Source organism: Dermochelys coriacea, chromosome 1 (assembly GCF_009764565.3).
Source record: "Dermochelys coriacea isolate rDerCor1 chromosome 1, rDerCor1.pri.v4, whole genome shotgun sequence".
NCBI lineage: Eukaryota > Metazoa > Chordata > Testudines > Dermochelyidae > Dermochelys > Dermochelys coriacea.
In genome coordinates this window covers 183,045,982-183,062,473 of record NC_050068.2, presented here as the reverse complement: position 1 = coordinate 183,062,473, position 16,492 = coordinate 183,045,982, and the positions used below count along the sequence as shown (strand labels likewise).

At 40.4% G+C, this 16,492-nt stretch overlaps 1 protein-coding gene across 4 annotated transcripts in view; it reads right to left on the bottom strand.

The window, feature by feature from the left end:
• CADM2 (cell adhesion molecule 2) overlaps positions 1–16,284 on the bottom strand; it is a 1,073,705-nt gene extending 1,057,421 nt beyond the window's left edge. Inside the window, exon 1 of one of the 4 annotated variants that reach the window (XM_038385081.1) lies at positions 15,800–16,284. In XM_038385081.1, the coding sequence (XP_038241009.1) occupies positions 15,800–15,860 (61 nt within the window). In that variant the 5' untranslated portion in view covers positions 15,861–16,284. The remainder of the gene's footprint in view (positions 1–15,799) is intronic. The other 3 variants (XM_038385064.1, XM_038385091.1, XM_038385070.2) reach the window with 3 other exon arrangements.
• Positions 16,285–16,492: the final 208 nt, after the last annotated feature.

Below are 16,492 nucleotides of genomic sequence, written 5' to 3'. Positions count from 1 at the left end.
TTTGGACTTTAAGAAGTCCATGATCATATGCACAATAGTTTTTTCTGAATATGAAAGGCTTGAACTTGATTACATGTCCCATATTATTCTTGAGTAGATAGTACAAACCAGAACTAAATCAGCCATTTGCTGCTAGTTTACATGTGTACTGTGATGCACGTCTTCCTTAGATTTTATGACTGCTGTTCATTTAAAACTGAATTTGCAGAGGATTTTTTCTGCTTTCTATAAAATGCATGAAGTACAGATAAAACTTCTGCCTCACATTCTTCTTTATGGTGATGAAGGCACTCTGTGAAGACTATAGCTATAGTTTAACTATTCCATAATATAGTACTAATGTTTTTTGAAATGAGACTATGCTTACAAAAATTTGGTAAGGCAGGGAAAATTGTAAAGTTAAATCTATTAAAAAAAAGCACATTGCTATGATGCAGATGCAGCCAATTCCCTCACCTCAGTGCCAATCCAGTTGCATCATCAAAGTTCCAAAACTGCTAAACGTGAAACCAAGAAATCTTTTCAGAAGTTCACTATCAGAAAAATCTGAGTCATTTTTCGGTAATCATGCATGACAAAATTAGTCTGACAGAACAGTACTGAATAAAAGTAAGTGATCTCAAAAAGGTATTCTAAAGTACATTCTATGATTAGGAAATCAAGTAAGATGAAGTAACTGCAGATGTTTTTGTGGCTATTATTTTAACTATAAGCCAAGTTGTCTGCATAAGTTTAAGACACTTTTTTGTAAATGCTAAATTGAATATTAACTAGAAAATACTGTAAACATATTTAGCTCTGTTATATAGCCAAATTCCTCTTTAGAAAGAAGCAGACTGATATTCTGAGACAGTTCTTAAGAATTCAGCTAAGATACAAAGATGAAAGAACAGCACCACCTAGTTCCCTATATAAAAGTTTTCAAGTATCTATTATTCCTTGATTTACTTTTGTAATTTAAGTTTAAATTGAATAAAATCTAGAAGTTACATAGATTTATTATAACATGAAGGATCCACCACCTTTTCTGCTGCAAACTGTAGTAATGGTTTTCCCCAGTATTTTGGAAGCAGCTGATTTAGAACACCTTACCAAAGTAATATGAACATGTTTAATGCAAAAAGTCTTAAACTGTATACACAATTGTATGGTGCAAATATAGCCTATGACTACACAGATTTCATCTTTTTTCTGTAAATTGCACTGTTAGAGCAGTTGTCTTTAATATAAAACAATCACACATTAGCTTGAGATATTAGGTTCTCACATGTGTCTCAAAATTTGTTGTATTCGTAACAAGCAGTAGGTGATAAGAGCCTCAGGAGAACAGTTTAAAAAACTCACTTCAGTACATACAAATTTTTCTGCATGCATTCTCTTTATTTCTTTACTATTGTGTCATCATGCTGCCAGTTCCTCACTCACAGTAGGATTAAGGATTCAGGTTTGAATAATATTTAAACAGCAGAACACCAAAAACACAGAAAATGGAAGTTCAATCATTTTCATGTCAATTATTCCCCTCATATTTACAGATCATAATATGTAAACAGGACAACTCCAAAAGTTTACACCAGGGATGGGCCATGTGGTGAAGGTTGCCAATCAGGGTAATCTGCTGGTGGGCCACAAGATATTTTGTTTATGGCCCCCTGCAACTCCCCATAGCCACGGTTCGCCATTCCCCCTAGCCACATCTTGCTGTAGCAACTACTTTTCAAATCTATACTGACACCCCCCCCCCCAGGGGAGTGTAACTTCAAGGTACCAATTGTGGAGGGGAAAAATAAACTGTCAAAAAAATTCTGTATACTTGACATTTGTCATTAAGCTGTATATTACACACTATGTATTGTACTATACAAAAATACTGTTTTATTTGAATAAAGCCTAAAAGGGAAAGTGTTGAGACCAAGAGAATACTCTATAACAGGGATCAGCAACCTTTGGCATGTGGCCTGCCAGGGTAAGCCCCCTGGCGAGCTGGACTGGTTTGTTTACCTGCTGCGTCCGCAGGTTTGGCCGATCGCAGCTTCCACTGGCCGTGGTTCGCCGCTCCAGGCCAATGGGGGCTGTGGCTGACAGCACATCCCTTGGGATCCCTCGGCATCCCTTGAATGCAACAAAGGTCATGTCTAATTCATGTTTTTGAATTACATTGTAGTAGAGATTATTAGTTAAATTTAAAAAAAGAAAAAAGATACTCTGTTTTGAAAAGAACACTGCCCATGCCAATCACTTTATTGGAATGTCATATCCATGTCCTCCAAGTATTTCCTAGACTACCCTGGCAACTGGTCCCTCAGGAAGGACAGTAAGGGGGTTGTGATGGGTTGGATCACAGAAACCCCCTTGGGGCTGCCAACTGATGTGCCAAGACTTCTTCTGTCCCAGCTTTCCCTTCCAGCTTGGGACTCCAGAGCCCTGCCTGGTTGTGCCACACTTGCCAGCCACACACAAAGACCTAGGTCTGAACCACATCCCACAAACTGCAAGCTTAACTGAAAGCAGCTTAAGAAGTGTTCCTGTCTTTAACACCCAGATGCCCAACTCCCAATGGAGTCCAAACAAATAAATCTGTTTTACATTGGATAAAGCTTATAAATTGTTTGCCCTCTATAACACTGATAGAGAGGTATGCACAGCTGTTTGCCCCCCCCCCAGGCATTATTACATACTTTGGGTTAATTAATAAGTAAAAAGTGATTTTATTAAATATAGAAAGTAGAATTTAAGTGGTTCCAAGGAATAGCAGTCAGAACAAAATGAATTACCAAGCAAAAAACCCACACACAAGTCTATGCCTAATACAGTATTAAAAAAAAAAACCTTAATACAGATAAAACCTCACCCTCAGAGGTGATTCCAGTAAGCTTTCTTTTTTTACAGACTAGTCTCCTTCTAGCCTGGATCCAGCAATCACTCACCCCCCACCTCCATCTGGTTACTGTCCTTTACTCCAATTTCTTTCAGGTATCCTTTGGGGGTGGAGACGCTCTCTCGAGCCAGATGCAGACAAAATGGAGGGATCTCCCAGGGGCTTAAATAGACTCTTGTGGGTGGAGACCACCCCTACCCTCTCCTACGCAAAGTCCAGCTCCAAGATGGAGTTTGAGTCACATGGGCAAGTCACATGTCACACATGACTCAGTTTTTACAGGCAGCAGAATATTTTTCACCTGCTACCTTGAAAGTCCTCAGGTAGACTTATGTGGATTGGTGCTTTCCAAGATCCATTGTCTGTTAAGCGTTTCTTGATTGGGCACTTAACTTGCACATTCCTCTCTAAAGAAGCTGACCAAATGCCTTACTAAGACCTACTTAAAACCAAATAAGTATACAGCCAATATTCATAACTTCATGTACAAAAATGATACATTCATACAAATAGGAGGAATGTGTTCAGTAGATCATAACCTTAACAGAGATGTGTTACATTGCATGTGTAGTATAAAACATTCTGGTTATGTCATATACATTCATAAGCATATTCCCTTAAAGCATTATGGGATACAACATCACAGGGGTGATGATTACTATTAGCACCCCAAAGCTTATTTTTCAAGGGTAAGCACTGGATCTCATGATGCCAGGGGCTATGCTGAGCACCCAGTTTTATTTGGAGTTACTGGAGTTTGCTGAAGTGCTTAACCAGCTTTTGACAGCAGTAACCTCTTCTGCAGGTGCAGAGAGAATCTTTTCAGTTTATTCAGCTAGTTCAGTTCAAATAACTAGTTCATTTAAAGCTGAGACACTAAATAGGAGTCTAAGAGCTGGAAGACTTATTTTCCTCTACCAAGCTACAAATAAAAATTAGGTGTGAGAAGATAAAAATCTACTGCTTCTGAACTCTATAGAACATAATTTCAGTCACTATCTAGAGTGAATGCTTCTTTTCATATGCAAAGCATGTTTTGATAACTTTGGAAAAAAGTTGTTTCTAGCACACTAAAAATAAAATTCAAATAAGATAGAAATTCAAGTAAATGCAGAGCTTGGCACAGATCATGAATCAAAAGTCAAATGCATTTCTCACCATTTTCTATTATAATAAAAATGTAAAAATTAAGAATCTGAATAAATGTAAATTAAGCTACATAATTGCTTAAATAGTGAATAGCTAGTCATGGTGCATCATACATGTTAGCATAAGCAGCACCAAGTTGTGCAAAGGCTATATTTATTTGCCAAACAAGTTTTTAAAATGGCTACTAACCACTGAGATTTTTGGAAAATTTTAGATAATGTACAAATAAAAATGAAAACTCATCATTTAAACCGAGGTTTCCTGATTTAATTAAATCGGTGATTTGAGTCACTGATTTAAATCTAACCACCCTATACCAGTGTGAAGAGATGTCACACAACAGAAAATCTTGATGTTGACATCTCTTGGGCAGCTGTTGGCCTACAATTTGTACAAGTTACTTTAAATTTGAAAGGTTTCAGAGTAGCAGCCGTGTTAGTCTGTATTCGCAAAAAGAAAAGGAGTATTTGTGGCACCTTAGAGACTAACAAATTTATTTGAGCATAGGCTTGAATAGAGACTGGGAATGGATGAGTCATTACACAAAGTAAAACTATTTCCCCATGGTATTTCTCCCCCCCACCCCACCCCCCACTGTTCCTCAGATGTTCTTGTTAACTCCTGGAAATAGCCTACCTTGCTTGTCACCATGAAAGGTTTTCCTCCCTCCTCCCCCTGCTGCTGGTGATGCCTTAGTGATCACTCTCCTTACAGTGTGTATGATAAAACCCATTGTTTCATGTTCTCTGTGTGTGTGTATATATAAATCTCCCCTCCGTATTTTCCACTGAATGCATCCGATGAAGTGAGCTGTAGCTCATGAAAGCTTATGCTCAAATAAATTTGTTAGTCTCTAAGGTGCCACAAGTACTCCTTTTCTTTTTTAAATTTGAAAAATGGTAAAAATAGTGTATTGTACTAGTTCTCATTTCTGACTTGACAAATTAAGATTTAAGTCAGATGTCCGATTCCAGGCTTTGATTTTACTAGTTAAAAGAATAAAGTGAGGGTGAAGCCTGCAAAGCTTTGGGGGGGGGGGCAGAAAGGAAGGTCCCACTTATATTTAATGGAAGTGGGGAGGGAAGGAATCAAATCAGACCCCTTCTTGTCGTTTTAAATCAACCAAAATAGGTTGCCTGCTAGCAGTTCTCCACATTCTTACACAAGTTGTAAAAATCCATTTTCCCCCATATTATACATGTTCAAGATTCCACCTTGATGCTACTTTTTTGTTTGGACTGAACGTGAGAGCAACTCCATTTCGATCCTGTAGGTATCAATTAGTTAGAGAGTTGAGATGAAGTGCTCAGCCATTCACAGGAATGGAGGTCACTGCTTGCTCAGCATTGTTCCCAGCCCCTGCTGGCCCATACAATACTGGGAAGCAGCTGCCACCAGGCCAGCATATTTGTTATATTATTATTAGGGAGATCAATTAATCACAGTTAATTCACGCAATTAGTTTGAGTTAATTGTGGTTTTAATCTACAGAATACCAATTGAAATGTATTAAATATTTGGGATGTTTTTCTACATCAAATATATTGATTTCAATTACAAAACCGAATACAAAGCATAGACTGCTGTTTATATTATTTTTGATTACAAATATTTGCACTGTAAAAAAAGAAATAGCATTTGTTCAATTCACCTCATACAAGTACTACAGTGTAATCTCTATCATGAAAATGCAACTGACAAATGTAGATTTTTTTTTGTTACATAATTGCACTCAAACAAATCAATGCAAAACTTTAGAGCCTACATGTCCACTCAGTCCTATTTCTTTTTCAGCCAGTTGCTCAGACAAATAAGTTTGGTGCTGCCTGCTGCTTGTTCACAATATCACCTAAAAGTGGGAACAGGCATTCGCTTGGCACTGTTACAGCAGACACTGCAAGATATTTACATGCCAGATATGCTAAAGATTCATATGTCCCTCCATGTTTCATCCACCATTCCAGAGGACATGCTTTCTTGCTGATGACGCACACTTAAAAAAATGCATTAATTACACTTGTGACTGAACTGCTTGGTGGAGAATTGTATGTCTCTGTTTTACCCATATTCTTCAATTTATTTCATGTTATAGTAGTCTCAGAGGACTCAGCACATGTTCATTTTAAGAACACTTTCACTGCAGATTTGACAAAACGCAAAGCCAGTATTAATGTGATATTTCTAAAGATAGCTACAGCACTCAACCCAAGGTTTAAGAATCTGAAGTGCCTTCCTAAATCTGAGAGGGATGAGGTGTGGAACATGCTCTCAGAAGTCTTAAAAGAGCAACACTCCAATGTGGAAACTACAGAACCTGAACCACCAAAAAAGAAAATCAATCTTCTGCTGGTGGCATCTGACTCAGATAATGAAAATGAATGTGTGTTGGTCTGCACTGCTTTAGATAGTTATTGAGCAGAACCCGTCATCAGCATGGATGCATGTCTTCTGGAATGGTGGATGAAGCACAGGGACGTAAGAATCTTTAGCACATCTGGCATGTAAATATCTTGCAGTGCTGGCTGCAACAGTGCCATGCGAATGCCTGTTCTCTCTTTTAGGTGACATTGTGAACAAGCAGCAGGCAGCACCAAACTTGTTTGTCTGAACAACTGGCTGAATAAGAAATAGGACTGAGTGGACATGTAGGCTCTAAAGTTTTGCATTGATTTGTTTGTTTGATTGTTTGTTTGAGTGCAGTTATGTAACAAAAAAAAAAATCTACATTTGTCGGTTGCATTTTCATGATAAAAGAGATTACACTATAGTACTTGTATGATGTGAACCAAACAAATACTATTTCTTTTTTTACAGTGCAAATATTTGTAATCAAAAATATAAAGTGAGCGCTCTACACTTTATATTCAGTGTTGTAATTGAAATCCATATATTTGAAAATGTAGAAAACATCCACAAATATTTCAATAAATGTTGTTCTATTATTTTATTGCATGATTAATCACAATTATTTTTAATTGCTTGACAGCCCTAATTGTTAGATGTGCCTACATTTTATCTGTGTGTTCAACAAGTTTTTAAAGCTTTGAAAGGGGAACTGGAATGCTATGCTTATTCTAATACATTTTCAGTTCCATTTTTAGTCAATTAGTGTAGTAACATTTGAATGTTAAACATTCCCCAATCATTCTAAGGACAGAATTTCTTTAATTTCTAGTTGTAATGATTTTAGATGCTAATGAAAGGCCCAAGCTGAGGGAAGTACCACTGTAAATTATAGTCTTTTTATGGCCTTTGTTGCAGATTTAGAGATCGTGTTTAATCCTTGATTAGTAAACTGTTCACAGTGACTCTCTCTAGTCAGTGCCTTTAAGGCTTCTCAATTTGCTAACAGAGGCAGTACTGCATTTATCTCTTTATATTTTGAGCCATAACGTAAGTTTTTCAGCACAGGTGACCTTATGAAGAGATGTTTTAAGACACAGTGGTAGACCATTGAACAGTATATTTACTTTTTTAGAAGGTAGAAAAGCCAGTGATTTCTTTTCCTTCTCTCCTAATGGATGCATGTTATGAAGTATATCATATAGATGCACCAAGTAGCAGGGAAGCCATGCAGCTACGTATCTGACTCCTGCAACTAAAAACTCATTTTTTATAAAAACGTATATAAAAAATACATCTGCACATTCTGGACAGGTAGGTAACAGCAAGCAAATTTATTACATACCCTCCACATTAGCATTAAATATATTGGCCAAAAGTAAGAGAAAGTCATGGGGAGGAGGGGGAGACACTAGAAATAGTGGGTAGTTGCAAAGGTTTCTGAATAACCTAGCAGTTTTAAACTTCTACAAAGGTCCAACTTAAACTGATGCTTTTGAATATCCCCTTGTTAGTAATCTTTTGTTGATTGCAGTTTTTGATTTTTTTAAAATTCATCTGTGCTGCTTCTGAAGGTTTATTACACAGTGTTCAATTGATAATCCAAATGGTCAAGCAATTACAAAACTGAACTGTCAAACCTACGTAGCTGGAGTTGCTCTGGAACAAAGAGGACAGCGCTCATAAATCCTACATAATTCTGAAAACTAATGGCTTCTGCTTCAACTAGCTGTTTTTTTCTCCCTGGTTAGGGTCTAATCAGAGCAGCCTCCTACTATTTAGGTTGGTAGGAATGAAAGCAGGTCAAGTTACAGATAATCCAGCACATGTAGGTCAGTATGGTATTTTCCATTTGTTCAGATATTTATCCTGAAGTGTGTCTGCTGTAACTGCTACTGTGAAGTGATTTGGCCTTACATTTTCCTCAGAGCTGTCAATCAGACAAATTTTTTGGAGCTGTCTGGATAGAGCTTTGCTAAGCAGAAGTAGAGTTAAGGCTTACCAGCACAGCTGGATCAAAGAACTGTCTGTGCTGGTTTGTTGCTTGACACTTCTGCAAAGTGAAGAAAGATGGAAATGCATAGCGCAAGGCATTATGAGCCTATTCTGATATCCATAATAAGGATTATTTTATGTGGACATTGATCAGTTGTTTTGTACAGAGAGCTTTCATTTTAATTAAGATTAGCAAAAAAGATTACTATATCAATAAAAAAATTAATACAAACATGTATTCAATATGCAATGTATTTAGCTTATGCGTCATATAAACCTGGATATTTACACTTTATCACAAGAATCTGGCCTCATTTTTCCTTGGCCTTCCTTCTCCCTACCTCCCCCAAAAGGGGAACACCCGACATAAGCCACCTAACTGCTTATCATTAGGCTCAGAAGGACTGTATTTTTATCCTTAAAATGTTGATTATTAATTACACCATACACACAAAATGACCAAGTATTTTTGCTGTTAATAGAAAATTCAGATAGGCAAAGAAAAATGCTGCTTGAGAACTCAAAACAAACAGTGAATAGCCTTAAATTGACATATGTTGACAATTGTTAGAGCTTTGTTGAATTTCAACATTTGTCATTAAATAAACAGTCTGCCCCCTCCACTATTTCCTGCAACTAAAGTCAAATGGACAACAAATAACGCTTAAATACTTGATAATTTTGATGGGTCATATCAACTACAGTCTGCAAAGCCCATTTACAGTGAATATAAATGCACAAGAGCAAAGGGAATTTCTATTTGTACTAGTCTTTCAAGGATGTAGCGAGGACCATTAACCAGCATAAGGAAATATACATTATGTTTCACAGCCTATTCATAAAGTATGAATTACAGTGGCAGGGTATAAAGAATTAAGTAAAACAAGCTCAACTACAGTAAACAAGATTAAGACACTGCTGTACACAGTTACAAGTTTTGCTTATGGTACTTTTCATGTCTGAAACCACTTTAAAAATTCACACTGGTATACAAACTTTGCATAGGGACCATTTCTTCACACTGAAGCATAGCCACCAATGGAAAGAAACCCAGGAACAGCTTAACACTCCATAGTAGTTTAGGGCAAGTGGGGAATAATTACATCTAAAACTCAGCCTTAAGAAATAGAAAAATTCTCTCTCATGGTGAAGTGATGTAATTATATTAGCAGTGATGTGCTTCTTTTTAGAGTGTGAAAGCCATGACTGCTTTGTAACTTTCTGATTACTGATTCTTAAACCAGCAAGGGTTTGAGATCATATGAAAGCAATATATTCAATACTTGGCTATAGAAAAGGAAGTATACCTCTTCAGTCAGATGCAGAGCACATCTCTGGACCAGGAACACGTGCAGTATTCTGAAGTCCCCTGACCCACCATAGGAAGGATGGCATGAGATTTTGGGGTGGGGGAGTTGGAGGAGGAAGGGAATATGCATTTCCTTCACCAGTATAAACAGCAGAAAAAATGAACAAGGAGTTTTCAGAGCTAGGTTATGTCAGAGGTTCACTGCAGTTTAACATACATACAGTCATTACAGCCTACTGTAAGAGGAAGTTAGTTAGTTCTGGATCTTGGATTCTCTATCTTATTTAAGAAGATCTACAGATTAGATTTTAAACACTGGAGATAGTAGGAACTGCAAGAGATAATGTAACCGATTTCCTGAACAGGCTAGGCTTCTATTTCATGTTATCTTCATTACTGCTTTGTTTATTACTAGACTTCGTACTCTCCCCACACCCCTGCATATTTCTCCAAATAAACCAATTACTATTAGAGCACCTCGTCTCAGTACTGCCCTACTCTAAGGACTTGTCTAAAATCACCAAAGCTTTGATCCATGGTAATCAATCCACCGGGGGTCCATTTAGCAGGTCTAGTGAAGACCTGCTAAAATCAACAGCTTACTGCTCTCCCATTGACTTCGGTACTCCACCAGAATGAGAAGCAGAAGGTAAGGTGACAGAAGAAACCTGGCACGGTGTAGACACTGCAATAAGTTGACCTAAGCTACGTCGACTCCTGCTTAACTTAGGTTGACTTAACCCTGTCATCAAGGCTACTGCAGATTAAAATGAAGACTACCTACGTTCAGACTACATAGATTTCTATTTCTTAAAAGTAGGCTAAGAAAGATTAAAGTAGACAAAAGGATATCCTCAAGAACCCTTGCAGGCTATTCTATGGTTTTAAAATGCACAGTTTATAAATTCCATTTGTCTATAGAACATTTCATTGTGTACTTTTAGGTGTACAGTAAAACTCTCTCAAGGACAAGGAATGTATACACTGAAGTCCTGCAAGTTTACGTAGTTTATTCATTAAAAATGAAATGTTAAGTGTTACATGGCACTGTATGTTACACATCTCCAGCCTGTACTGGTTTGGATTTATTTTTTAAATTATGCCTGTAAGACAGGTTGGTGGCACTCTACTCCAGCTGTCTCAGGCTCTTTAGTCACTCTAAGTGGTATCTTATAACCAGAATTTAGTCTCAGTTCAATGGAAACTAAGAATAAGTAGTCAGATTTTTAAGATTTGTATTAGAACTCTTAGGCAGAAAGTTACTACCAGTTACTTCTATAGTCTTAAAGAGAGCCTATGCTTTTCTGTCAGAAGGTAGGCCACCACATTCTTAGTTATTCAGCTATTTTATTAGCCATCATCTGACATTGCTCAGAACGTTTCCAGCAACTGTGCATAGAAGTGTCACTTGTTTCTGCATTTGAAATGCAGAAACATTTAGAGAAACTTAGAACATATTGAATTTACCTTTAATATAACTACATATCTCTTGAACAAACAGATGCAACTACTGAAGTAAAGGCTGCTGCCTATCCCTTTGCCAGCAATGAATTTAATCCAATATCAGGTAAGGATTGCAATGTAAATATTATAATGGGGGAAAAAAAAGCGAACGCTGAAATGGAGACAGACTTAAGTTCTCCATCCTGTGCATGCCAAAAAACCCTCAACTCCCCCCCCAAAAAAAAAAAAAACCAACCAGTTGATGTACTTCAATTGAAGTTTTAGCTTGTTACAATGTATAGCCAGTGTCTCGACCAAGGCTTCCTGCACTGTGAGGACACTTGCTTTATGATAAGCTAAAAGAGAGGGTCCACTACTTAATGTGGAGTTAGAGAGGAAAGTAGCAATTGTATATTGTTATACAAGGTTCAAGTTAATGTGACATTTAGACCACATCTCATGAAGTTAACCAAAGAGTATTTCACATATATGTGTGAAGCATAAGTGTGTAGTGCTGAAGAGCCAATGAAACCTTGGTTAAATTAGTCAAATTCATAAACAAGCTCTACATCATGTTTATTGACTTAATTCATTGTCAACTCATGTGTGAAGTATTTATCTTCAAACAACAAACAAAAACCCATAATCTGTTACCTTGTTTCTCTGTACCTCAAAATTGATTTGTAGAAACTGTTTCAAAGGCTAACAATTCAATTTGCGCTGAACCAATATGCTTGTGCTTAGACACCCATTTATGAGTTCATAGTAGTAGCAAGGAAATATGTAAGAGTGTTCCTTACATTATATTTAAATACTATAGATTTGCCTAATTCTATAGTAATCCATAATTTAACTTAGCTGAATGAGCAATATGCATAATATACAGATATAGAATAGTGACTTCACATCAAAAAACTTAAAATAAATTTAAAACAAAAAACAAAACAAAACAAACTTACCTACCCAATTAAATATTAACTATTGTAGCATAACTATTTCCACAACATCATGTTATGTCAGTCAATATAGGAATTGATGTGCATTTTTTTTATAAACAGATCTGGGTTCATGATAAAGATGTTCTTAACAGCAAGCTGCTTTCTATCAGCTTCAATGATAAGATGTATCAATTAGCACAACTTCAGACGAAAAAAGCTTGTTAGTAGTCTATCCACTGTCATTTAAGCTACAGCAGTTCAGTATTATTTTCAAGTGTCTATAGAAACTTCCCTGAAAACATTTGCACAGTGTTAGCACTGATGTATTGAAAGTACTTTTTCAGTATCACATACAATGCTATGCAGTGTTTTCTCAGAAGTCGAGCACATTAAGGCATTAGATGCCATTTGCATTATCACACAGCAGGGGGCTATAGTAGCTACATTCTGGCATAATCCTAACCCAAATTTTTATACAAATACAGTAAAATCCACCTTTAGTATTATAGCTTCACACATGAAGTGTTTACAATATACTGTTTGCTTTTCAAGTAAAATCAATTAGGGTGCATCATTTGAACTCCCAAGGTGTTTTAAATGCACACTGAAAACTTTTTACATTTGGGCAATATTACTAAACTCATTTAGTGGAAAAATTAAAGCAAAAAGGTAGGTGAGTGTGACAAGTATTGTGAACAAATTGAACTGGGGTACAGTGCAATCACTATGGAGCCACTATAACTGCTTAAATGTTTAGCATTTCTAGACTATAAAAGCTACTGTTTCTGCATCAGCCACTAGAGAGGGCAGAACAGACTAACAAAGTTTCTCATCTCTGAGCTCATCTGCTTCTAACCTCCACATGTTATTACTCCCTCTCCCACCACCATTTCTACCCTCCCAAGCAGTTATTAGGGGACTTTCAGAAAAAAGCAAACAAAAAATGTAATGGAGTGCTTGCTATTAATGTTATTCCATGCACAAGCTGAAAAACCATTATATGTTCTCATCTTCCTGTTTCCAGTACTTCATCAGTGCCCAGGACCACTTTTGAAAGTGAGGCTCCTGATTGGCTTTTTGGGCATTGCCTCACTCCCATATAGGACTCCTCAGCTTGACTGCCTGGCATTGTCTTTAACCTTAATTTTCATTGACATGAAGTCCTCACAACCAGAAGTCAGAAATGTTTCAAATCTACAGAACAAAGTTTTTATTCATCTCATGAACTAGGGGAAACTGATATCCTAAGGACCAAGAGGAGGAAACTTTAACAAATCCATTGAATTGCTTAACACAGCTTTGGGGAGCAAGGCAAGCCAACAGGAAAAAGCTACTTTTACATACAACTATGAAGCTGCCAACAATAAATATGTCTAACTTAACTGTGCCTGCTAGCTGTGCCAAAATAAATGGGAAAACTGAGCAAACAGAATTTATAAAGTACCAACATAAGGTGGACTAAAGCAACTTAATGTTCAGGGAACCTCAGCCACCACTGAACAGAACAGACTTTTACTAGCAAAAATTCAATCATTTCCTCCTCTAATCTTACCCACAAGCAGCAAAGGATAGTGTAAATTACTCAAGTCTCAGACATCTCAGAAATATGGTTTTCATTCCTAAGCATTTTAAGATACATTTAGGAAAAATGCCTTTTGAAGCAGCACTCATCAAGAGTTAGGTAGATGAATACTTGAATAAAAACTGACACCCCCCTCTCCAAATACATCTTAACTGTGAGGTTAAAAACCATGGAGACATTTTATAAATGTGGGAGAGAGCCAGATAGCAGTAAGAAGGGAACCCTCCCTTTCCCACAAGGACAGGCCTGATTTGATTGCTTTCAGTCAGGTAGAATTGGATTACACCTTTCTTCTTGCACTGTTTTTTGTTTAACCCCAAAGCTCCTTGCAATGGTGCATTTCCCCTGGCACATTCCCTAAACTGTTGCGAAAGCCACCACTTTTTTAAAAATCACAGTTTGCTTTTACAAATGTGATGCACTAAATGCAAATGCATCCAATTGCATCTTTAGAAAAAGATCAAATCCTCCTCTGGCAGCAGCAAAACCGATTTTATTGGCGAGAGCAAGTCAGTCCAGACAGGTTTCCCCCTTCGTCCCCTCTCATTCCCCCGCAATGAATTGACAATTCACAGGGCAATAACGTAAAGGCACACAGGAGCCTCAACTCCCAGGTGCAGCCTGCCGCACATGCCCCAATAAATCTTGTATTATAGCATCAACACAGAAGCTCCTTGTGCATTGACATACTAGACAACTCCTACAGATCGGTAAGGAAAAATCAACAGTATACAACCATCATTTGCAATCGCCAAATGAATTTAATCGCCCTCCCCATCAACCGCCAGCAAAATGTAACTTCCTCAGAAGGTGAAGTGGGTGCTGCCTGCAGGTTACTGAATGCAGTGGAGATATAGACAGACGCGTCTATTTCAGCCAGCCCGCAGATTACTTCTGCTTCTGGTGGGGAAGGACGGGGGGGGCAGAGTAATTTAACCTCCTCAGAGAGACCTCTGCACAGGATGCTCACTAGACAGATTTGAAAATACAAAAACTTTCTATAAAATGCCACAGGGACAAGGGGAAGGAAGAACCAAAAAAAAAAAAAAAATCCCACAAGGTCACTTAGTTCATTTGGTTCTTCCCCTCCCTTACCCCATATATAAGAAAGGGATATTTCTCTCCCCGCAGCCATCCTAAAGAAAAGGTGCAGGCGAAGAAGTTGCTGTATGACGGCTCATCGACCTCATTTAAATCCTGCCAAGGCCGCTGGGGTGCATGTGGTGGAGGGTAACTTTCCCCACACGCACTAGGGTATCTGGCAACTTCTCGTCCCCAATCAGCTGGAGAGAGGGGGAGGGGTGACCAGACCAAACCCGGACTCCCCCACGCTGCAGCCGGAGAGAGAGAGAGAGAGAGATCCTCGTTACTCTCCTTCCAGCACCACGGCCACATCCTCCTCCCCACAACAGCAGGAGCCAACTCTCTCCGCCGGTTTCTCCATCCAGTGCCATTTATATTCCTCTTGCCTTCCCCCAAAATAAGACAAGGTCTCGGGAGCTGGGAGGGGTTTCGCTTCCCTCCCCTCACTCACTATTCATTTGCACGATAATAGCATCCTGCAGTTTTCCCTCCACTGCAGTCACACACTTCCCTTGGAAGGCTCTTGCTAATGAAGGCGAGACGGGGGAAGGAGGCGAGGGGGAGAAATCCCACCCCAAAGAGCCGAGTCCGGAAAGTAGCTGCAGGATGCGTGGCACAGCTGAGCGGGGCTCCCCAAGAGCTCCCCTGGTTTCGCTCCAGGTTTTTATTTCTTTATATACATTTTTAAATCCTCTCGCCGCCTGCATCTGAGCCCAGCAGCGACTCGCTCTTCTGCCTCTCGCCCATGCCAATGAGGCACCGCTAAAGAGCCCCGCTCCCGCGGCTGCGGCGGCCGCCTCTCACTCCCACAGAGGCATTTGCCGGGGGGGGGGGGAAGGGGGGGGGGCGCGAGGGGGTGGCCGAGGCGGGAGGTTACGGGGAGTTGAAGGGCTGGTGGGGGCGGGGGAGGAGGATTAAGGCTCGTGAGGCGCTTCGCATCCCACCCCTACAGCGCGGCAGGAGTGAGGGCGGGAGGCCCGGGGGCCAGGAGCGGCGAAGGCGGGGACGCAGGGGGTCCCCCCCCCCCCGGCTGCCTCCCCCCGCGGCGGGGTCCTCGGGACGGAGTTGGGGGGCGGTACCTTGTATGAGGAGCCCGCAGAGGCTGTAGAAGCGCAGCAGGGCGCTGGGTCTCAGCCGCATCCTGGGGGGCTTCCCTCGGGCTGGGTGGGCGCCAGGCAGAGATTCCCGCAGCCCCCGCCGCCTCTCTCCGGGCGCTTCTGTCCCCCCGCAGGAGCCTCCGCCGCCGCCCGCCGCAGTGCCTCCCTCTGCCTCGTTGTATCCAGTGGGGTGAGGAGGAGGACCAGGGTCGCGGGGGCGGGTGGTGAGGCGGCTCCCTCCTCCTCTGGCGCTGGGCAGGTTCCTCCCACCGTGCAGCGGTGCCGGGCACACGTCCCCTCCCCCCTGTGGAGCTGGGCGCGGAGGAGGCTGCCGGCCGCGCTCGCCTGCCTTGGTTCACGGGAAGCCCGCTCCGCTCCCCGCCGCTTCGAGCTCTAGACACAAGGGCAATCTCAGAAGCGGCTCCCCCTGCCCAGCCCCGCCCCCTCCCCGGAGCCGCGCCCAGCCCGCCAATCACCACGCCTCTCGTCCTGCCCCCCCCCCCTCCAGCCACGCCTCTGCTTTAGCCACGCCCACTCCCTCCCACCTGGTCGCCTAAACCCCACCCGCCTTCAAGCCGCCCCTTTTCTCTTCCCCGCCTCCCCGAGGCCCGCCCTCAGGAAGGGATATGATGGACGGGGTAAGTGTTGCAATAGAAGAGCTCCGAACGTGATCGT